Below are 17,653 nucleotides of genomic sequence, written 5' to 3' on the forward strand. Positions count from 1 at the left end.
GACATGGCTGTATGGCATATTGCTCCTTCTCATAGCACCATTTTCTAAGTCACCAGTGGAACCACAGGCTAAGTTATCTCCAAGGGCAGGGAAGAAGTGATTAACATTCTACAGATATTGTATTTATAGCATAATGTAAAGCTGTTGCAAAAATAATTACAGCAGTCTGCGGTGTTGAGAAAGCCTTCAGTATATTCTAATGAATGACAAATTATTTGCAATATCAAACATCTGAGGAACTCTGTTAAACTTGGTAGTGTAAACAGAGATTATATCTTCAAAATCTAACGCATACCCTGTTATTTTCCAGGTTTTCACCATCCTTTAATTTCACAGGATCAATTTCACAAGGTTTATGGACCTGACAGATCTAGAAAAAAATAATACAGTGAACATTCAACATATTAGTTTATCTTCAAATAGAAAAAGTTTTGTAAAAAGCATAATCTGTGAGGGTTTTTTGAGGTAAAAGGCCAAAGGCAATTTCATAAATTTTTGTAGATGTATTTTTGTTGTCTTGACAAAGCACTGAAGGTAAATTATAAGCGATATTAATTTTTTTCCCCCAAAAGTAGCATTAATTTGTTCTACCCTTTCCTTCAACTAAAGTGTAGCATTTTTCTGTAGACTCTCTCATGAAAGGCTGTTCAATAAAAGCCACATTTTCGCAAAACAGGCAATTTTGAATGTGTATCTATATTCTTTAACAACTTGACATTTTCTGATGAAACATTAAAACAACAGCTGAAGAAACTGTCAAATCATTTAAAGGAAGTCTGTGGTCTGAAAGTGCTGTCCAATTACAGCACTAAAATACTCACACCCACAGTTCTGGACTGGATAGATAATAAACCATGGTTACAATACATGCACCACATACACAGTTATCTAGGAATAATTTTATTCCTTTATACCCACTGGCTGAGACGTATTATAGCTTCCCAGCAGCTTTCTGCTGTAGATACTCTTTATTCATCTAAGCTGTTACTTTAATATTTTCTCAGAAATGATAAATGTTAGATTTTATGGAATAGAGTAATTAAATAAATGAAAGCTTTTCCTTTAATACAACCCAACTGCTTCTGAATTGGGTGACTCAGCTGTGGCTAAACACACAGGATTTTAACATATCTTAAGCATTATTTCCACAAAGTCACCTAAACCAGAAAGGAATAAAAAGCATCTGCTCCCTGAGGACCTTTTACAATGACATTTTATCAAATAAACAGTCTAAACCACTCTTACCTCATCTATAATCGGCTTTAGTGTAACTTGCAGATAATGCATCCCTGCCAGTTTCATTGTCTCATCAATGCACTTAGAAGTTAATGAGTTTCCTCTGAAAATGGTGTTTGGATCTCTGGAAGAGAACAATTTTCTGTAATTTAGTCTCTTTGTAATAAACTGCTAATATATGGAATTGAAAAGTGGTGAAAAGTGGCAGAAATCTGGGTTTGAATGCACAACCAAATATTCCGTTTGACACCAGCCTGCCGTCAAAGTCATGTAGCATTTACTGCACTTCCAGGTTAAAACAGAAAAGCAGTACTCATGGTTAAGTCCAGAGGGACTATAGATTTCCTTCTTTCTATCAGTGCTGTGTGCTCAGTATGCCATTCAAACACACAGCAACACAAAGGCTCAGATCAAAGGGGTTTATAGTATAAATGAGGGAAAACACGCTTAATTTCATGTGCTACAGAACAGCATTAATTTGAGTAAGGGAAGGAGGCAGTGATTTTAGTCCCCACAACACTGGACATTACACATGACCTACTACTTTCCCCTACAAAAAAAATGCTTGTAAACTGGAAAGGGAGAAGAAAACACTGGCTCCAATGACATGGCCATCTCTTCTAAGTGACTTACAGCACTGTTCTGTGATAACACTATTAAAACAATGCAGATCCCAATTCTGCTGAGAGCTAAGCCTGCCATGCAGACTGTTTTTTCTGAAAAGCCGCTCACACAGAAATCATCCTGTACCATCTGCACTATCGTGTATTTACTTTTTTATTTTAGAATTACTTATGTTTTCAAAATACAAGCAATTTCATATTAATTTTGTACCTGCAGTTCCTTGTATAGCAATTTACATTATGCAGCACCAACAATCTCATCTACAACCTGTAAGATCAAGTCCTGTGCCTACTGACAGCAGATCAAACTTGGATATGAAGTTATCTGCTTGTTCTTGTAAACAGTTGTGCCCATTTATAATCAGTGAATAACAGGATGAATGACTTTGCTGGATTCATCATTTTGTTTCATAAAAATGTAAGCTCATTGCCTGTTATAAATGCCAGAAAGCTCTGAAACCGAACACCATCTTTGCTGTTTTATCACAGCAACATGACTGACTAGGGAGCAGCAGATTTCCTCATACTGCAGCAATCAAGCTATTTCAGGCAACCTGCAGCACAGAAAAAATACACCTACCTAAGGAAGGAAAACACTTTATCCCTCAGACACTCTGGAAAAAAAGTCAGCCCACACAAAGATTTTATTTTGCGCTGAGGAAGCTGTTACTTTAGCATTAACATCTGTCATTCCCTTTGACTCTCTATTGTCTCTTCTATCATCAGCCAGGAACACAACTACATAGGCACAAAGTTGTAGCAAGAAATGTTCTTTAGGACCTGGCTGATCCTAAAGAATGTAGATTTTACACTACTGAACTGTCAGTCCAAGACTAAGCCAGACAACGTACTTACAAGTGACCAGAAAAAAAAACTTGTTTTCTGCTGTCTATTGCCAGATCCAATCCCATCTTTGTTCCTCAGCCTTCCAATTGGAAAGATTAGACACACACAGCTTGCCTTAAATATTCATGATTAGGAAGAAACTTGTCTTTTTTTTTCACAAATTCATCACTTTTACTCAGCACTAGATGATTTATTAGCACACTATGAAACTGAAATTATTTCATATGAACAGCTGAAGGTAATGTAATATTTCACAGCTATCATCAAATATAATTACAACTGAGAAGAGTGAAAACCCCTGCTCTCAGACCTTACAATAATCTTGCAAGTAGATTTTGCAAAACACAAAGGAATTCCTCCTAAAAATCAAACATACCAGATCTTCAGAGCAATGAAATAATTTATAAAGAGTTCTGCCACTCAGCTGGGAGAAACAGGAACAACTTTAACATTTTCTTTTGAAATTACATATAATTCTAGAGTGGAGGATTCTAAGACTAGCCAACATAAAGTACGTATGATAGCAACTTGGGTTTTGGTACTTACTGAGTTCTCTTCACTTCAGCATTTGCAATGGCACTTATGAAAGGCACAATTCTGCCATAGTGTAAGAAAAGCCTGACCAGAGGTATGGCTGCTTCCTGTTTCTCTCTGCAAACTTCACCCAAAATGTGTGCAGCTGATGCTGAAACAGGCTGAACAATGGAAAGAAAAACTTGAGAGATCTTTCCAAAACAAGCGTCCTTTCTTTCTTCTCCCATTGGCTCCTTAATGCAAAACCCAACACAACAATTGCAACAGCCAGTTACCCAAACATGCCCATACATAACATGGGTGTGCATCACATTCCAGTTTTTGTTGGCTGTAAATTCTGATTGCAAGACAGCAGCAATTTAAAAACTGCTACAGTACTGTCTCTTTTTCTCCCCCCTCCATTTTTAATAGTTGTCTTTTCACTGAACGTCACTGTTGCCTGGGAAGCAAGTGAAGAGGAAGAACTTTAATCCTTCTCAATTTCAAGCCTCAGTAAGTATAGAACCCACTTCTTGTACTGAAAATATGAAAGCACTGTTACAGGTGCTTAAAAGTATATATAATGTCACATATGGTACAACCCTCTGAGATTTCAGGATTATTTTTTTGTTTGTTCGGTTTGGTTTGCTTTTTTTAATTATACAAGTAAATTGTTCCTCTCCAGTACAGGAAAACCAATTGATCAAACTGAAATTTACTTTGTATTTTCACATGTAAAATTAGAAAGCCACGGAGACTATGCTGCTGCTAAAACCACTGGTGTTCCTGGGTGTGCCTTTACCCACCATACTTCATGCAGATAAAGATCTCTGCAGGGACTGAAAACAAGCACCAAGGATATGCAGAGCTTAACAAGGCCCTCAGGTCTTAAAAGGAAGAAGCTGAAGTCTCTGGTAATTACACAGCTATGGTGCCAGCGAGACAGTAACAAACATTTAGAGACCTCTGTGAGGATGATCTGCAGGTAAACAAGCAGCAGTGCAAGCAAATTACCTCAACATCTGCAGATTTTAGCAGGATGTCTCTAAGTGGACTGTAATAGTCTGAGGAAAAAACATGGTCCTCAGTGTAAACCACATTTAACCTTAAGGAACCGAGGTCATCAGGTTTCAGTGACTTGTTACCATTATCTCTAGGCTGCAGGAAATACCTGATGTACAAAAAAATAAGACAGAAAGTTTGTTGTGAAACACAAGATAATCTCGGGTTGTACATGAACATATATAAAATGTATAGATACATACAATGTTTGCATATGTATCAAATTCTTGAAGAGTTCTGAATCAGACCTTTTTAATTTGCCAGTTTGCTTTGCACCAAGTGCAAGATGGGAAGTTCTGATCATAAAGTTTTATGCAGATATGATTAACCCTCCCCCCCCCCCCAAAACTATGGCACTGCTGATGAGCTGCAGTAAATAATATCACAAAGCCAACATATTAGAACTCCCACATGCAATACAGACGCAGACCAGAATCTCTAATCACACCATCAAAACTTCGTGTTCTTACATTTGCTAAGATTACTTTGGCTTGCTTACAAAAAAAGATACAAATTAAATCCACTTAAACTTTACCACCTAGCAGTAATTACTTTTAGTCTTCATAGCAGACATATGTTTCTACTTATTCTCCAAAATAAAAACGTCAAATACCATGCTTCATAAGAACTAGACTGTCGGAGAAATTTCAGAGGAAGTCTCAGTTCTCCTAGAAACTCATCGCCAAACTTCAAGTTACTGGCATTCCAGAGATCAACTCTGTAATAAAAACAAATTATTTTTAAAGATTCATAATAAGTTAAAAAAAAATAATAAAACAAATCATCCCTAACTTGTTTCAAATTGTCTTTTTTTTTCCCCCTCAAGCCTATGAGTCTCAAAACTACAATAGTTTCTAAATAGTAAAGAGACAACCTTACCTTACTTAGATTGCTGGAGCCTTGCAATTCGCTTCCACGAAACATCAGTATAAAAAAATCATCTAGACTCTGTCCCTTACCTGTATTGCTTCCACTATCCATACTGATAGAGATTCAGAGGGCTGTTTTCCTATCCCAGATAATGAAGAAATATGGGTAAAATGGACACCGGCATAAAAAAAAGGTGCAGAGATATTTAAGGACTCCATACTGTTAGTCCTGGTCTAATCTGGGATTACTAACAGCTAAACATCATCCTTACAGAGTGTTAGGCTAAATGCTTATACAGTCCTTCCCAGTGCTCTAGCTCCTGGGAAGATTCAAATTTGTTGCACCTAAACCAGTTCTGTACAGATGTTCAGGACAGTTTTACCACTCCATATAATCTGTTTATTGACTGAAGCCTACACAGTTTCTAGCACTCAGTCTTTCATGTTTGGGAAGCTCTGTGTATGTGTCTCTAGATAATACTTTCTTCCCTTTTACATGGTCTTCAACATTAGGTTGTAAAACAACTGCACTGAACTTCAAAGTAAAAGTACCGGTATCTAACATGGTACTCATAGATAAATATTACAATACCCACCTTGAAGCATAGGTTTCAAATGCCAGGGTAGCTCTTCATGTACATAATTTAAGGCTTCTTTCGAGAGGCACTTTTATTTTAAAGAAAGCTCAGGTGAGAATTTTGCAGCTAAGTGACAGTCTGAATGTGCCTTAGACTTGGGGAGGGGAGAAGTATTTCAGAAAAAAAATACAGGTTTTCAAATAATAAAACATTTTTAGAAGAGCAACTTCAATCTGCATTAGGTGCAAAGTCATCCAATCATAGCCATATTCACACAACCTTCCCATTCTCAAGCAAGTCACAGTAGGCTCCCCAATGAATGGGTGTTGATAGCCAGCTAAAGGTTTGTCCTATCTTATGCAAGTGCAGAGGACAGCATGTTAAATCCTCTGAGCCTTGTACCTCTCAACAGTGTTTCATGCATCAAGTTTCATAGAGTAGACATACCATCAGCTCACATTGCATGCCTGCTGGGTAAAGTTCTTCAGACTCTGATATTTTGACAGTATTTCTGCAGGGCAAGAATTCCCCCAAAGGAAAAAAAAAAGCTTTTTTGAAAATTCAACCTTTTCTCCCCCTTTTCTTCATATCTGGATGGTATGTTGCTAACTAATTCAGCAGGTTCAGGAGGAAAGGAATCTTTCGGGAAGTTTATTTACACAGAGTCTAATTTACACTTTACCAAGTATTTACAGGCTACTAGTTTCTAGTTTATCCAAATTATTTCAAGATGCCCACTAGAAATAACACTTTTAAACATATGTGACCAAAAGGGGTTCCCCCACAGCAACATAAGTTACAAAAAAAAAAAAAAGCAGTGCAAAGGATTATAGGAGATCAACTAACAACTCAGGGTAGATCTTACCCAGTAGGCAAAGCAGGCATCCAATTCTGAAATGACTGTTTTGTGCATTCAGGAGTACAAAGCATAGCAGCATTTTAAAAATCATAATACAAAGACCTCCAATTCTAAAAGATTATTGTTTCCCGAGCTTTTAAAAGGCAAAATTACGGCAAGTGTTATTTTGAAACTGGTCAGACATCAGTCACAGAAAGAAAGAAACAGCAGGGAGGGGGAGGAGAAACAATGAATTCACCAGAACATCTGGTCCCTAAGTGTTGATATGCCCTGCAACTTCCTACACCCACTCAAAATGAGAAACTTTCATAGTTTTAGAGAGAAACCATGAGAGATTAAGCCTCCTCTTTACCCTGTAGAATGGTATTTTTCTCAGGAGAGAAAAAGAAAACAAACCCCCAAACCCATAAATCGTACAATCTGCCCAGAAGGCATGGGGGCAATCTAACTGACTAAACAGACTGGAGGAAGTGAGCGGGGGTGGAAGGGGAACCTGAGATGGAAACAAAAACACAGTGTCCTTTAGGGGACAAAACCTCTGAGCAAAGAGTTTGCCCAACCAAGACTAATACTTTATCTGTTTTTGTCTATTGTTTAAGCGCTTAATCTTTTCCCAACTATTTTGAAAAGCTCCTCACAAACTATTCATCCTTACCACACTGCGATGTGTTGGTTTTAAGGAATGAAAGATTCTTCTGAAGCTGAGTACCACATACATTATCATTGCAGACAGTAATTTCTCCAGAAAATGATACTTAGTAAGTAAAACAACTGTATGATTCCATTTAGTTCAGTAGTGAAAAAAATAAGAATCAACTGAAACATTTAAGCAACGTGCAACCACTGTCTACCAGTGTCTAGGGTCCCCTCCCAGAGGGGGGACAAAATTACCAAAGGATTCCAGCTTTCATTTAAAGCCAATGTGTGGCTAAGCATCATGGTTACAAAGACCAGACTGGGACTCCCAAGACATTGTTCAGTTGCCTATTCCATCACACACATCCCATGGGATATGGGCCATGTTAATTTGTATCTGCCTACACCATGCAAAGCTTTGGAGAACTTTAGCCTGGTGCTAGGACTGGGTCATCTGCTGTGCTGCAAGACTGACAACACTGAAGCAGCATGGCACTAAACCTGGGCCTTTGCTTTCTTTGCTTTGAATTACCTGCCCTTAAGCCAGGTACGTTTGCACTGCCTGACATGGATGCTCTCTGAGAAACAAACTACAGTTCTTGTCTCATATACAAATAGTTTCCCTTTCCTGTCTCACAGAACCATGGCAATTAAATTCGTTAATGGTCTTGTAACACTGCAATACTACACTAACAGGCTACATGAACCAGCAGCTGACCATCAAATTGGAACAGCCCTCACCCATTCATTCACGAACACAGATGTGTCTTGCTTGCTGGGGGAGTAAGTACTGTTCCCCCATCCTGGTCTCCCCATCCTTCCTTACAGCCAGCTTTGCTTCAAAAGGTACTAGGGAATGTTTTGGAAAATATGCCCTCACTGCCTCTCCAGTGGGAATACCTGGGGAGGAAGGGGGTGCCACCATTCTCCCTCAACCTTTTTTCTTCCAAATCCTAGAGTAAAGAAGAGGGGAATTTCTTACCACCTTATGAAGATACAGCAGTTTTCAGCTACAGTGCACCCACATCACCAGATGGCCTAAGTCTCTAATTTTCAGTGTTTGTGATGATATGATGCATGTGATACCTTTAGGTTTTGCACCTCCTATTGTTTTCTCTCCACTCTTCCTATTTTCCTGTCCTTACAGACACTGTTGACAGACCTCAGCAGATTTTAAAATGGTACCAAGTGGGTGGCAAGGGGTGAGGTGGGGTTGTTTTGTTTTTTGAAATCAGAGTTGCTTCTTTCCCAAGCAATGGATTTCACATTTATCATAGCCAGCCTTGCAAGAAAGGGTTAAAGTCTGGCAGGCAAAAGAGAAGAGAAACTGCCTTTGCCCCAGAGAAACTCCAAGTTCAAGAGTTTCCTTTCAGGGAAGAAGGACCTTATATGGGTTGCTAAAATTAAGTGATGAAAGAAAAAACACTCCCTAACGGGGAGGAACACATAGCTTCTGGGCTCTCTTGGGAAACTGATGGAGGGAAGGAAGGAGGAGAGAAGAGGGAAGGAAGGGGAGCCCAGACAGAAAAGGCTGAGCTTAATGACAACCACAGATTAGTATACCCACAGCATATATAGAATATGAAGGAAAATAATAAGGATCTCTCCCACAACAGAACCATCACACATATTCAGATACAATCTACAAGATGGTGTAGATAAACAAACATACACAATGACAAAGACTCATCTTGATTTATCAGCAGCAAAACCATGCCTGCCACTTTGAAAACCAAGTCTACTACAAAGTTACACAACTTTAGAAGACAAATTTATTAGAATAAAATGTTTTATATTACCTAATCTCCATTTTGTCAACTTCATCAACATCTTCAATATCAAAATGGGATTTCTTGTTGTAGCTACTGGGTCTTGTAACCTAATAGAAAGGAGGAAACTTTAACAACTTGATCTGATACAAATGCATTCTGATGTTACATGTACCAAGCTTTGGAAGATCACAGCCTTTTACTATCAGCAGTGACTTCAGTCTTAATTTTGAAAACATTCAGGCACTTGAATAAACATGGTGACTAAACACATTCCTGACTATACAAAAGTGATGGTTACACAATCATATCCAGAAGTAAACAGATACTCCATACTGTCTTTACAGAGAAAGGATGTCTTTAACATTACTACAGTATTTTGAGTTCACATTGACAAAAGAAAAAAACATGGAAAGGAGTACCACTTTTATAATCCATCTAGGGAAATAAAAGACGAATTAATAACTGGATTTTAAATACAGCTGTACAACTGATGTTTCAGTGTCTCAGATGGCCTGAAACACTCTGAAGCTAGGGTGGGACAGGCTGACACAAAACCATCCTTAAAAACATTTTATCCAGCTATAATTGGGAAGCTCTGCCTGTCCTGATATCCTGGAAGTCAATTTATCACACCCATACCAAAAAATACCAAGCAGATCAACTGTCCAAGAGATGCTTGCATGTGTTATGAATCAAGAGTATGGAACCAGGTGCACACTTCAGCAACCATATTTGCGAGAGCAAAGCATGGTCAGAAAATAATGAGAAGATAGCCATTAAGTGTAGAGCATTAGCAAAGAAGGTTTTTTATGAGCATTTCTTAACATTTGTTTTCTAGCAGGATTATAAAAAGACTTCGATGGTTGTATTTTTGTACAGTGTGTCAGAAACTTGAGAAAAAGGCTACCCCACCCAGCTGAAACCACAGCAGGAACTGATCAAATGCAAGTGTGTACGATGTGTGGGTTCAGCTCCTGGTTGCATACAGAAGCTGAAATTTAGGGTAGGTTTAAATATACTTGTAAATTGATATTTCCCACTCACAAAAACTGTCTTTTATTGTAAACTTGACCTCTTGGTTTTCTACTGCACATCAGATGCAGATGATAAGAACAAGGGAGGCAAAAATACAGCTGCAAAGTGGGGAGGAACCAGAAGAGACTGTAAAGCACAGGACACTCAATAGAGCTTTTCCTCTGTGTGTATGTATGTGTGAGGGAGGCACCATTTTCAAAGCAATACATAAAAACTAAAAGATGCTTGCAGCAGTGGAGACCAAATGCTCTAGACTAACTGAACCAAGTGAACCTGGAAGCCCAAGAGCACGGGGGATTTAAATGTAGCCTACAATTTCAGCAGCTTAGAACAAATCTTTTCACCCTTGCAACTGCTGTCACTGTGGCTTCAGGAAATTATCTTACATACCTGCAAATGATATTTTTGTTACTATTGTGAAACTAATGCTGTAATTTTTAATAAGGAAGCAAATTTTAAGCCTTTTATTATCTCTAACACATGAGTTGTTAAAAAATGTTATAGCATAGGTGTAACTTACAGCACATCCCTTTAAGGAAACATATTTCTGACAAGTTTTTGTGGACTCTGCATGTACGAGGTTTCTCTGTTCACCTGCATGACTGCTTAGCATGCATATTAATAGAGTTCAAGAGTGATATTGCTATAAAGATAGCTGTATGAAGTTCATCCATTCCAAGGGTGGAACTGGAGATGAGGGACCTCCCAGTTCACAGTGCTGATCTAAGCTGCCATGTACCATTTTACAAAGAAGCGGGCACAACTCTGCTGTGCTGGTGGTCTCTTTCTTTAGGCAAAACTGGCAAGCTGTTCAACCCAGTCATTCTTTTTCCAGCACATGCAGCTTTGCAAACAGGTCGCCAGCACTACCTTCTTTGGTTTCCGTAAGAGGACCATTTTCTTGTAGCTGCATATAGAACTCCGAGCCTCGACACCACACTGCAGCTGGAGTGGTGGTGAAAATGGCTTCTGGCCATCAGGTGCAAGTTTCGCTCACAGCACCTCTTAAATAAGCCCTTAGATTTCCCAACTCAACTATAAGCTATTTTCCTTTTAGAAAATCAAATTTGATTATAGAAAGGAAAGCAGCCATTCAACGCCTTTTACAAATCATCTTCTTTTTTAGAGGCATGGCCGATCACTGTGTTAGTAGACTGCAAGAAAGGTGATGAAATTGGAAGCAGTGAGTGACACTGCTGTTAACAATATGAATCTGTGCAGTTCCATCAGCATGCACCAGCCACAGGTCTGCCCATGTCTCATTAATGAATGTATTTACCAGCCACAGCAGTTGTACTGAACCTTGTTCCTCTGAGATACTTAGTGTGATATATACTAACTGCTTTCAAAATGACATAAATCTATTATGGCTTTCTCTGCATTAAGGGTATGTTTATGTTTCAGAGTTCTGGCTGATTCAGACATTTCCCAAGCTCTGCTCTTACCCGCACAGAAAACATTTTGCTCTGAGTTAGCAGAACAACTGGGGCATGGGCTTGAGTTCAGGTTTTGCTTCTGCTGATACTTGCACGCAACCCAGCTCTCAGCATAAAGGCAAGATAAGCAAGCCTCCAGCCCCCTCCACAACTCCAGCTGGAAGATGTTTTCTGTTTCTCTCCTTCCTCTCCCAATATGGCACCACCTGCCAAGTTCAGTGTTTAAATATCAAACGTTCTCAGCTTCCGCAGTGCACAGAAGGCTGAAGAATCAGACAGGTGAAGTTTTGTGCTTCACAGTCTGAATTCCTGGCTTACATTCTCATTAAAAAGCTCTCACTGACAGATGCCCTGAGAACTGCCTATGTTAAACATAAGGAAGCCCAGTTTAGTTTAATTACATATAGCATCATTCTTGTGTAACTGGCAAAGGCCAGATGAGGAACTTAAATCCTGGACAGCCTCATGCGGTACCATGGGATCTCTCCCCTGTCAGCCATGCCCATGCAGCACCTACGGAACCTCACCAAGTCAGCAAGCACGCACAGAGATTCACTAACTAGCTAAAGTTAAGTCTGCAGGGAAGTTACATCCTAGGAATGTGTTGGGTTAGCAAAGGAAAGATTACCTTAGATAGCTATCCTGGCCAAGCCTCAGGACTTCCACCCCTTTGGGCAGTGAGAAAGTGCTCCTGCCATGGAAGAACTAGCTATCTGTTCCGCAAATCCAAATACAAAAACAGTGCTCATCAACAAGACCATGTTTCTGCTGGTATGACAGACTTTAAATTAGTTGGTACAATTATCAGCTTCTAAGCAAAGATGGCCCTTTTTGTTTGTTTTTTGGGTTTTGTTTTTTTTTTTTTTTTTAAGAGGGGAAGACAGCAACAAACCCCTCAGTGGCCCTGCCAAGAATGATACGTGCACTTCAGGTCTGCACAGTGCAACAGCACTTTCATGGCTCCTCTCTCCTCAGCTCTCCTTCCTGATGTGGCTGTCTGTGCCCCTGAACTGATTTGAAAAACCACATCCCAAGGTGCCACCCTCCTATGTCAGCAACAATTTCTAACACAAATGTGTCCTGCATGATGCAAGCTGTATGGCCAGAAAAAGCTTTTCAATGGTATGCCACCTGCACTGCACTACTCTGGCTTTTCATCAATTTTGTTATGCTAGATATGTTCTTGTGGTGTCTATTGAAATGGAACACTTAAACATAGACCAGGACTAAGATGTCCCAGGGAAAAAGAAAAGATTCACATACTCTAGAAGACAGAATTAAAAGTTTCCAGAGGTATAAAAATTATAAACACATGCTCATATACGTATGGACACACCACAATTACAGCTACTCTTGCCAGAAGGAACCGAAATAAGCACTTTCATGAAAGTTATACTTCGTTTTAACTGGACTTGTTGAAAATGCTCTGTATCAAATCAAGCTGTAGAGGTTTCACCCACTTGGAGGAAAGGCGCTGGTATTGCAGCAGACTGGTAGACAGCCAGAACATCCAGTTTAAGTGTATTTTTCCTCTACAGTTTTCAGTATCCCTAGGACATAACCTTCCTCCCAGTGACTGGGAATCACAGGGTGGAGCAGCTATAAAAACAAAGGCTAAAAAGATTGTTGTTGTTTTATTTTTAAATCCCATTTTTAACTGTTCTTTTTCAAAACTCTTCTTGGGTGAGTTGCCATGGAGCATAAAGCCTGCTGCTCAGAAGCGTACCTTGAAGGTTTTCCTGCATAGTATCTGAGCTGAAGCAATATACTGCTCCCTCAGCAGATGGCAAGTCTAATCCTGGGTACTTCTTTCCCCTGCACCATGCTTTGAAACAGTCTTCAAAGAAGACAGCTGGCACAACATGGAGCAGGATACTGTGCCAACTATCTACAGTATAGTATTTCAGCTTATCACCCATTCCTTTGAAATACCAACCTCAAAATAAAACACTTCATCAAAATGTGGATTGTTGGTCTTCTTTTTAACTTTAGTCTTTTTGGCTTCTGATCTGAATTAAGGAAAGAAAATAAAAAAAAGGGTAAGAAACAACATCAGCAGACATGTGATCCTACAACAGGGCAACTGAGGAACAAATAGTCATTCACTTGATTTATCTGGTAAAGCTAGAATGCCACATGGCTCCAGCACAGCAAGGAATACACACTCGCACACATTTAATAGAGAGATTCACTGCATGCTTGTTTCTCTGAAGTGGCAGTAATCGCAGTTTGTTATCATCTCTTAAACACAAGTTCTTGATTCCGTCACTCACTTTGTCCAGCAGAATCTTATATCTGTACAAAGCAACTCGCAAGAATGAGGCCCTGAGGAGCAACATTTGGGGGACAGTCTCAGTCTTGATGTGACTCAAAAATTCCTCATATCTAACAGCACAGGAGACAGGAAGACCAACAAATAGCTATTTCTGTGGTTTATGTTTTATAATCCTGGCCTGAGGAATCAATGAATGCTTCTCAGCGGCGTGAAATAATCAAAACCACTCAGAACCATTTCCTCAGTAAGAGTATTTTTATTGTTGTATTACCAGCGTTTTCCCTGCAGCCCCAAGAGCACTTAATGTTCTGCTGTTATTATTATGAGTAGTGCTGAGCTCTGTAGGATTAAGTCTCTCAATTTCTACTGATCTGTAGGAACAAGACCTGGCAGACCTCTTTCAAAGCACTCCCTGGGCAATAGGCCTGACCAAGTTCAGCACTGCCCATTCATCCTCTGTGGGCAGCGCCAACCACCTGCGCCCACCTTTTAGAATACGGACATCAAACTGCTTGGGATTGGGCTAGAGCCAGTCAATGCATTTCTCACAGGCCAGCCAACAGCTGTTTGATGATTTCCAAATGTTTTGATCCTATGCTTGATATGTTCTCATTACCTACAAGTGAAAAGCTCTGTGTTGTCCTTGTGTCACCAATCCTCCCCTACAGTTCTGCAGGCATAGATAAAACAGACACAGATAGAGAGGCACATCAGCCATGTGGAAAACTGACCTTCTAATCATTTCATTCCAGAATCTATCCCTCATTTCTCATTCAGCAAAGCTGCTTAAGATAGGCTATAACTGTTTATAGTAACTGGACAATTCCATGTATTCTTTTACAGAGGTCAAGTAAAGTTGGGTTTAATTCCCAGCGCTGCCACAGGCTTCCTGTGTGACTTGAACAGGCCCATCCACCAGCATACAATATTTTCCCATCTATAACAGAGGCTTAGAAACAGTTTTGGTCAGGAAGTCTGATAGCTCTCTAAATACAAATCACACAATAAACAGCTGCACATTTGGTGAAATTTTTATGCTTGGTATCGCATAAATGTAGCAGAATAAAGCAGCTTTACTACTCTAAAAGGAGAGGCATTGAAAAATTCAGAGAGGAGAATGATGTACAGATTAAGAATATCCCACTATTCCTAGGAGGAGCTGAGAGATCAGAGAGACTAATCTCCTCCAGGACGTAGGGCAGATTGCCTATCCCGTATCATCAGTCACACTTGCCAATCAACCTCTTCACTGATAAGCCCATCTGGGAAAGGACTGGGAAGCAGGATGTAGAACAGGAGGCGATTAAAGCAAGCACAATTATTGGGCAATTACAAAGCAGTCAATGGGAATAAGCTGCATGCTGCTTGCTGGAGATAGGAGGCAAGCCTTCTCCCCCACCAAAAACCAAATAGTAATAGGATGAGGCTGTGCTGCTTATTCTGAAGGGAAATACATTATCAGTTGTCATACACAGAAAGACCCATGGGCAGAGGGAAGCAGACAAAGGTAATTTCGGACATTCAAAGATACAAAGGTTAGTCAAAAATATCTCCTTATAGTATCAGTAATAGCCACCCAGTACTATCTGAAACAAGTTAGAGGGTTAAAACATAAAAGCATACAACTCAGATGCACAGCTCATTAATGGAGATAATGAACAACACACCTAGACAAAGATGAAGAATACAGATTGACTGCTCTATATTCTGGTCATACTGGTCAAAGACCCCTCTGCATGCAAAGTAAGAATTTGTCAAGAATGCATCTTATTTACAGTATTTTCAATAAAACTATTTCAGTAAAACATTTCAAATAACCCATGCTACCAAATCTGATTCTCTGAGGACACAGCAGAGCTGTTTTGTTTCTAATACGGCACAGACATGAAAGATGACTCTAAATAACCAGAAATAAAACACTGACACTTGACAACATGGAAAATTTTTATAACAGAACACGAAAATTTAATCCCAAATTTAAACTGAAGATTAGTATGCATAATGTCATTACTAAAAGCTCATTCCAATTTTATTCATGCTATTATATCCGCCTGTATAAAATTATGGGACTAAGACACCTAGGGCCTTCAAAATACACGCTAATTTGCCACACCTACAAAATTAAAAGACTCCAAATATTCACACACAAACGTGCATACTCTGCATGATGTTGATGTATTCAGCTTTCTCTTCTGCCCCTGCCCAAAATAGGAAATAAATTTGCTCAAAAACTGGTCTCCAACTGTGAGGTGAGAAGATGCACAAATTAAGCCTAAGCACAAATTACATACTCCAGGATATTCAAATTATTCAGAGATAATTCAGACCTTTACATAAATCAAACCTGAAACAAGTCTCAAATTGCTTACTCTAGTATAATTCAGTAGTTCATACATGCACACACCAACACTTAACATATTCCAGTAGTGTCTAAGTACTCCCATCTGTCCGTCCGACAATGCAGATTTCCAATAGACAAAGGAATCAGGAACCTGATTGCTTTCCTTATAAAATGGAAGCTCTTGCATGTGCAATACTTGCCTGGAGGGTCCTGCTAAGGTAACGGTGGCATACGGATCACATTGCCCATTCACAATGGGCAACCCTTGGCACTCTAAAACTCTAGAAAAGAAGAAAAAGCAGACAAACAAATTAATGAAACAGGAGGAGGCTGGAGTGAAAATGAAAGCAACACATTCTCATCCTATTCCTTTTTTTAACACTTTATACTAGGGAATTGAAATGTCACTATGCACAAGCCTTTGATTTATACCTAAACTTCAAAACACATTTTGGCCTGAAATACTAACTTTAACAAGGTCAAAAATACTGTTAAACTACAGAGAACCCTTAAATTGAAAGATTCTTATTATACAATTACAACTTAAGGTTCATGAAGTAAGAGTCTGCTGTCAAGATGGGAGCTGTCAGCACTGTAGAACTCTGACAACTTATTCACCAAAAGGAAAAAAAAAAAAAAAAGCAACCGGAATTTACTTCTGTAACAAAAGACTAAAAACCCCACACAGATGGATCCCAGCAGTAGTCAAGTAATTTCTCAGAATGATCTTCATGAAGGCCTCAGTGCTCTTGGTAAAATTTGGCATGGGCGTATTTGTAAAGGTGAGTTAACTACGGATCAGGAAACAGTATGACACAGCCAACTTTCTTCATGAAACTTCTAAGTAGCAAAACTAAAGAAACACATTCAGCAGCTCTGTACTGAAGAAGTTTAAGAGACACTGGAGGGACAAAATGGAACAAACTGGGCTTTGCTTCAAGCCATGGTGAGAAATCTGCACCCTGGCACTCTCATTTTAACATCTCTTTGGGGTAAGAAAAAAAAAACAAACTATCACAACCTCAAAATGAAAAATATTTCATGTTTCACAAGTTAAAACCTAATGAGGAATGAAGCACCAATTCGAAACAAAGGCAGACAAGCCAGATGCCAGAAGCAGAGGACTCACCTTCTGCTTCCAACAGGTAAACCTCTTGATGTATTTATACAATTACAACTGGAAAAATTTGGTGAAAACGATCTCTGAAGCTGTTTGGGCAAATGAGTAATACTATACTCGCAGTGCAAAATTTCTGGTGAACTTCAGGTTGCTACAAGATCAGCAAAAAAAGTAATACCCATTTCACTGCTTTCAGTGACACCAGCTTTGATGCACAAAAAACCCAGTAAAAAAATCAACAGATTAAGATTCAGTAACAGATAGTGCTCCACACAAGTTATTTGGTAATATATGATATGGACTTCAAATGCAGTTTAAGTAGAGGCCTATTTCTTACTCTCATAAAGGGAGGGAAAAAAAATGACATTCTGCACCAATACAGGAATCAGTTTTGTACTGGTGGAGGTATTATCTAGATAGTGTGATCTTCAATCTTTGTGTACTTCTAGGAC

General features: G+C 39.2%; 1 protein-coding gene across 1 annotated transcript in view; it reads right to left on the reverse strand.

The window, feature by feature from the left end:
- RASA3 (RAS p21 protein activator 3) overlaps positions 1-17,653 on the reverse strand; it is a 131,935-nt gene that overhangs the window by 17,549 nt on the left and 96,733 nt on the right. The window contains exons 6-13 of the mRNA XM_034074338.1: positions 16,282-16,362; positions 13,402-13,474; positions 9,022-9,101; positions 4,894-4,998; positions 4,233-4,389; positions 3,252-3,400; positions 1,246-1,360; positions 296-370 (exon numbers count right to left, since the gene is read on the reverse strand). Of these exons, the coding sequence (XP_033930229.1) occupies positions 296-370; positions 1,246-1,360; positions 3,252-3,400; positions 4,233-4,389; positions 4,894-4,998; positions 9,022-9,101; positions 13,402-13,474; positions 16,282-16,362 (835 nt within the window). The remainder of the gene's footprint in view (positions 1-295; positions 371-1,245; positions 1,361-3,251; positions 3,401-4,232; positions 4,390-4,893; positions 4,999-9,021; positions 9,102-13,401; positions 13,475-16,281; positions 16,363-17,653) is intronic.

The sequence above is a fragment of the Melopsittacus undulatus genome, chromosome 2 (genome assembly GCF_012275295.1).
Source record: "Melopsittacus undulatus isolate bMelUnd1 chromosome 2, bMelUnd1.mat.Z, whole genome shotgun sequence".
Classification (NCBI taxonomy): domain Eukaryota; kingdom Metazoa; phylum Chordata; class Aves; order Psittaciformes; family Psittaculidae; genus Melopsittacus; species Melopsittacus undulatus.